The 6,757-nt window shown below is 30.4% G+C and overlaps 1 protein-coding gene across 1 annotated transcript; it reads right to left on the bottom strand.

Moving 5' to 3' along the window:
• Positions 1-804: 804 nt before the first annotated feature.
• LOC18031431 (zinc finger protein WIP2) lies at positions 805-2,883 on the bottom strand. The gene is made up of 2 exons (XM_006421394.2): positions 2,104-2,883; positions 805-1,425 (listed from the first exon to the last, which is right to left on the bottom strand). The coding sequence occupies exons 1-2, from the start codon at positions 2,791-2,793 to the stop codon at positions 988-990; spliced, it is 1,128 nt and encodes a 375-aa protein (XP_006421457.1). The 5' UTR covers positions 2,794-2,883; the 3' UTR covers positions 805-987.
• Between the last annotated feature and the right edge of the window lie 3,874 nt (positions 2,884-6,757).

The raw sequence follows: 6,757 nt of genomic DNA, 5'->3' as shown, positions 1-6,757 counted from the left end.
CGCTTCTTTAATTAATGTTCTCTATTGTAATTCCTCGATTATTAAGAGCATTGATTTCTCATTGTTAAAAGACTGTGCATATTAGTTTAAATTTTGAGGTTAAACAGTTTAGTAATATAGTAGTAGAGTTGAAATTTCATATTTGAACTTCCACTCGTCTGATCTCTCTACATTAAAATATATTTTTAATATTTTTAAAAAATAAGATAAGGATTCACTTTTAATCTGATATGTTATCTAAACAAACATATTTACATGATTGGTAATTAATAAATGAAAATAGAATAATTATAAATAAATCATACATATTAATAATAAATTCATATGTATTGACAAATCCTTTAAAATTCAGATATAATCATATCATCAAATGATTCTCATCCTTATAAATAATCTTAACTTTTTAGGTCAAATAGTTTCATTGATATTATTTAATACAATTCTCTTTAATAGAAGCCTGATTAAAATCCTTTCTATTAGGAAATGCTGTGTTAGTTTCACTAACATTCACCCTCTTTCCTCACAAACCAATTATCAAACGTCTTTAGAATCTCCAGCCTAATTGGCATGAATACATAGAAGTTCATATATCTAGGTTTCACTTCCCATTTTTGCATCTTTTTCAATAAATAAGTGGTTACCAGAATAGACGATCAAACTGGAAAAGCTCAATAAGAACAAGAAAAGAAGCCATCCAAATTAGTTGAAAAGAAAGTGAGCAATTTACAAGAACTTAATTACCTAGCCTGGCATATATGTCTCTAGTACTCTAGAATTCTTAGGAAAGCTAAGAACTGAAAAGATACAATTGAAAAAAAAAAAAAAGGTGTCTCTCCAAGTAAATTGATGCTTATATATATAGGTTCTTACTTGGAGAGCCGAGGGCTATGTCAATCCCAACAGATCAAGATCAAGCTCACAAATTACTGAATATTCTAATTAAACTAACTTTAATTAATTATAATTGTACCGCCTATTTGATCTATGTCACTGCATGGACTCATTATCTTGTTCTACTTCAGATGCAGGCTCATCTTCTTCTTCGAAACCATCGATGCCATAAGCTGCATGGCCATTGCCAAAAGCCTTAATATGGTCTTTAAGAGATCTCTTGTGCTTGAAATCAGAACCACAAATGCAGTACCAAAGCTTCCCACAATTCTTCTCATGAGTCCTCCAATCTCCCCTCACCGCAAAAGCCTTGCCGCATTTCCTGCACATGAAAGGCTTAATCCCGTGCTTCCTCTTGTAATGTGTTTGCAGGGTTCTAAAATCTTTGAGAGGCTTTGCTCTTGGATGATCAATGTTGTTTCTGCACCCTGGGGCACAGCAATAACAAGGAAGCCTAAGCATGCCGGTCGGTTGAGTCCCTCTTAGAGATTCAGGGCCTTTTCTATACTGAGATCCATGCCCCCACATATGCATCTACAAAAACACAATTCATTCATTCAAAGATTCACAAGGATTACAAAAAAAAAAGATCCAGAAACAGCAAAAGGGATATTAATTACAAGCACACATATTAAGGCCTAAGTTATGGCACTTAAAAGAATCGATTTCTTTGTGAGCTCAAGGAGATTTATTAGTGAAAACGGCCTCAATTTTTCCCAAAAGCTATTAGTTGGTTACATCTGATAACATGAACTACCTATGCAGTATTTACTTCAGTGAGGAAGCGATATTACAGAAAGGATGTCGTTTTTAAGGCACTTAAATAATTTATGGAAAAATTAATAATTTTTAGGTTAATTTCTTTGGGTATATCCAGCTGATTATAGGGTTTTGATGTCTTTAAATTAATTGTTTTGTTACAGACTTTTGGTGGTTCACAAATCTGATTACACAGATAAAACTTGTTCCTCTTCATTAAGATCTCCTGAAAAAATCTGCAAAAAAATTTCAGTTGTACTCAACACACACACACGCCTGCAGAATCAGTGGAAGCACAGACTTTAAAGTACCAACAAAAACATAATAAGGAACGATATTGCCCCGTGTGTTGTTCAATCAAATAAATAGAAGGTACTAGTCTTGGTCTCAGTTTCGATCAGAAAAGATATCATTATGTACAAAACCATGCAGGAAAAAAAAAAAAAAGGTTACCTGCATGTTGTTGTATCTGTTGAAGGTCTTGCAACACACAGGGCAAGAAAATTGAGTAGGGCCAATAAGAATCTGAGAAGGAGTAGGGATCCAGTACTGACCCTTGTTGAGTCTGTTGAAGGGGTACCCTGCAGAAGAATCATCACCACCATGATCTCCATTATGATCATGACCACTGATTTCAGATGACGAAGATAACAAAGAAGCCATTTCAGAAGCACTAGGGCTTGGAAGCCCTATGTGAAGTGCAACTGTAACAGCTGTTGTTTCATCATCATCTTCATGATGAAGAGCAGCAGTAGCAGTAGAACTTGTACTACTGAAAAACAAATTACTTTCCTCCACTAATTTGCCTTTGTTCTTGTCCACATCCATGGCTGCGGCAGCTTCAGCAATGTTGCAAGAATGTTGATGATGCTCTTCCTCTTCCTCTTCTTCTTCTTCAGCTTCTTCTTCATGCCTTCTGGGGCTCAAACTTAAAAGGGGTAGGGCTTCTCTTAGAGGAGGAGACGGAGGTGAGCTTTGATATTGAAAATAATAAGGGTGGTGACTTTGGTTTTGGTTGAAGGCGAAGGTGTTTGTTTGAGCAAAGTGTCGTTGTTGTGAAGCGGGGTAGTGTTGGTAATTTTGGTTGGGAGAATTATTGAACTTGAGCAAACCAGAGAAGAAATTTGAGTAAGGGTCAGCCATGGTGATATGATATGATATGATATGATGAAGATTTGTGAGAGAGAAGAATAGTGCTGCTTTGCTTTTATAGAGAGAGAAAGAGAGAGAGTACAAGATGACTGAAGAGTGTGTGAATGGTGGAGAGAGTTGATTAAAAAGAAGTAAAGGCAACAAAGGAGAGGAAGAAAAAAAAGGAAGATAAATAATAAAATTTACCTAGTGAAAGAAATTAATTAATTATTTATATTGATTATTATATATTATGTATTACAGTAGAAGAATCTGACTTTTTTTTTTCGAAAGAAAATAAATTTGTGTAGAAAGAGTTTTGTATAGAATCTTAGGAAAATACCGTTAATGGTGGTTTTTATTTATGGAGTCTTTATATGCGTATTTGATGCATTAATTATGGTTAGCATATTGACTAAAATGCACTCACATCTTTTCCTAATGACTTTTTTCTCCCTCCAGCTGGTACTACCTTTACACGAATTCAACAAATGCTTAGGGGTTTAAAAGAAAAATGCTTAATAAGAAGGGCTTTATTCTACGGAGGTTGGCTCCTTATACTTGCTCTCGCCCAATTTTCTAATGGGGGGTATTTTATATAAAGAATCTACCGCAGTACCCAACAGGACAAACTAATTAATAAGATCTTATTGATGTGTAAAGAGAAAACTTAATGCATTAACAAATCTCTTTGTATACCATCCTCACCAAATGTGGACATAGTAAATTCAATCTCTATGAGCAACACTCTTTCAACTCTTTCACATTATCCTCCGCCACTTGAACAGACCATATCAACTAATTCAAATGAAGAATATTCAGCTACTATTTGTAATTGTCAAGATCTAAGACTAGAACTACAAAGAAAACACATAATAATAATAATAATAATATAGAAAAATGTGTTTATACAACTGAGATAGAGAAACGAAAAAAGGATTTCAACTGGAAAATTTTTCTTTAAAGATCTTGTAAAATTAGTTAGAGAATCACATTTCTCTCAAGAGTTTATTAGGGTCCATTTGAGATTGATTTTGGGAGGTTGAAAGTGATTTTGAAAAACTAAAAACTAATTATGGTGTTTGATTTTTTTTAGAAATCACTTTATCAAAAATGGCTTTAAGTATATGCGAATTAGGCAATTAGGTAGTTACCTATAGCTCCATGTATCTAGAATGCCTCATTGTGGTCACCTAAACCCCATTAAGAAGACTCTTTTTTTTTTTTTTTCAATTCTTTAACATATTCAAATTAATAGATTTTTTAAATTACTTATAATACGAAAGCCTATTTTTTAGGCTCTCTTTAATTAATAATTATCTTACAATAAAAAAATTTAACAAATTCTATATTTGATAATCTCCAGGTTAAAGAGCTATAATTAATAATATTGTTTAATCATTAATTCATTATTAGTTTTCCTAATTGAATTATTTATCTATTTCAAAAAAAAAAACCCTTAAATTTTTTAACATTATAAAATTTCTTGCGCTCTTTTCTATGAAGAAAATTATTACATTTATTTATTCAATTTGGAAGTAAAAAAAAATCTTCAATTAATAATTCCAAAGGAAGTAAAAAAGATATCTTATTGATTACTTTTATTTTTTTGAAATTTCTTATTATCTTGTTGATTATTGATATTTAAAATATGTTAAAAAAAAGTGATTGAATTTTGATTCTTTAATGTTTCTTTAAGTGTTTAGGCTAGTGAAAGTAAGGAAATCTCATAAAAAAATTTCGTCCAAGGCCAACAATATTCTAGAGTTGGCCTTGCACTTTTCGCAAAATTATTGCATCTTACTACTGATTTTGAGAAGTAAGTAATAAATAATTTTTCAAAATCTAATTTCGAAAATCAATTTTATATTTAATATAATTTCATATATATCCTCATATATATTATAAAAATCTAAAATTATCTTATTAATTAGGAAATAAATTCATTAAATTTAAAGAGATTATTATTATTACCAAATATATTGAGATAACAAAATAAAGAAATAAAATTAATAAAATTAAAATACCTATTTTATTTATCAATTATTATATATACATAATAAAAAATATTTTATATGCATGTTTGTAAATGTATAAATAAATTTTATTTAACATTATGTCAAATTTAGCTATTTTCATTCTTACATTAGTTTTAGTAAGATTTACCAAACACATATGACTGCTTTCAAAATCCACAATACTTGAAAAAAAAAACAAATATTTAACTGATTTTTTTTTGTCGTTAATTAGTTTTATAACAATTATTTTAAAAATTACAGTATTATCAAATTGGGTCTTTAGTCTTCCCTCATCTATGGAGAATTATGTTATGCAACGAACCATCCTAATTTTTTTTTTTTGGGGTAAAATTCAATTATTAATAATTTAGATGTCACAAATGACATACCCACAACATATGTCATCAAATAGAGTTGTTACAATAAAAAAATTAGAAAAAGTAAAAAAGAAAAAAAAAGAGGAACATGCAATGGTTTGAATGGAAGCAATTTTTGGTAGCGTTTATGAAATTTCTATAATAATCTTCTCTGAAAAAACTAATAATTTCCCCTAAAATCTCGAGAGCCGTTTAAGGTAACAAAGGCTATTCAAATTCATCTCTGAATTGATAATTACCAAAAGATATATCATCTTTGATAATTTGAGATTGGCTCCCATCCCAATGAATGTGTGTCTATAACATTATTAAATAATGTGCGTGCATACGTTAATCTGCTCCCTATTCCAATATATATATAATGTAGTTTTAAATTAATTACTTGTACATACAGAAAACAATTACAGTTTCAGCGTAGCCCAACAGATCCATTGGATTGCTCATACCTGTCGGCTTTGACAAGCTTCCATCGAATTCTTGCATGAATTTTGCGTCTATACATATAGTCACGTACACATTGAATTTAACACAATAATAATACGATACAAGGGTTCAACTTTCTAATCTTTTTTAAGAAGAAAAAAAAAACCCCACAATTCTTCTTAATTCTGATGCTAAATTTTACATTATAACATAAATTTTTATGTCAAGTGATTAAAAATTAAGGACTCATATTTGCATTTTGCAAATAATTTCATTATTTTAGCTGTTAGTACCAAGCTTTTGAAATAAAAGCAAATGCGGTAAGAGACATATAATTTTATGCAGTGACATGAAGGTAATCAATTCTTTTGATGTTGGTTATACTCTATAGGTCTAAATCTCATATTTGACATTAATAAGATAATATATAATCACTTTTTTTAGGTATGTATAAATTCTCAGTCGGTCACCGTACTTTTAGGAATTAATGATTCAAACTATCAATTCATGTCATTGTTAAATGCTATTTAAACTCGAGATGGTAAAAACTAAACATTATAGTCTTTATAATTTCGTGTCATTTTTGTAGAATAAGATGATCGACTGAGAAGTAATACCTAACTTGGAGTGCTAAAGAGAAATTTACCCAGGAGTAAAACAGCTATAAAATGGAGAACGATCGAGAAAGGAAAATGCAAAACAGCTATAATTTTTTTTACTCTTAATTACATCCTTGAAAGAGAAATAGCAGCCAGTACTGCGACCTAATAATATCCTCAGTGTTTTAGGTGAAAGTTGAGATGCATTTAGTACGATGCGTTTTTTTTTCACTTTGTCTTCTTCATACATAATTGAAATCAAAATTAGTAAATGATAGATAAAAGTTAATTGGCAATAGGGAAAATGCCATTTTGCCTACACAAAAATGTACTTTTTTTTTTTTTACTTTATTCTTGTTTTATTTTTTATTTTTTTTTATAGTGATATAGGTTCCCTTTAGTTCGATATTTCACTTTCAACAGAAGCATATCTTAGCTGCTTGCACATCGTACAGTGGCCATGAACAGTGTGACTGCATTAATAGTTTGCTTTTAAAGTAAATCTAACTAATAGGACAAATTCAAAGTATGTCTACGAGCCCTTATTGCCTATAACTTA

The sequence above is a fragment of the Citrus clementina genome, unplaced genomic scaffold (genome assembly GCF_000493195.1).
Source record: "Citrus clementina cultivar Clemenules unplaced genomic scaffold, Citrus_clementina_v1.0 scaffold_9, whole genome shotgun sequence".
Lineage (NCBI taxonomy): Eukaryota > Viridiplantae > Streptophyta > Magnoliopsida > Sapindales > Rutaceae > Citrus > Citrus x clementina.
The sequence above is the reverse complement of the archived record's forward strand: the minus strand, read 5'-3'. Positions and strand labels throughout refer to the sequence as shown.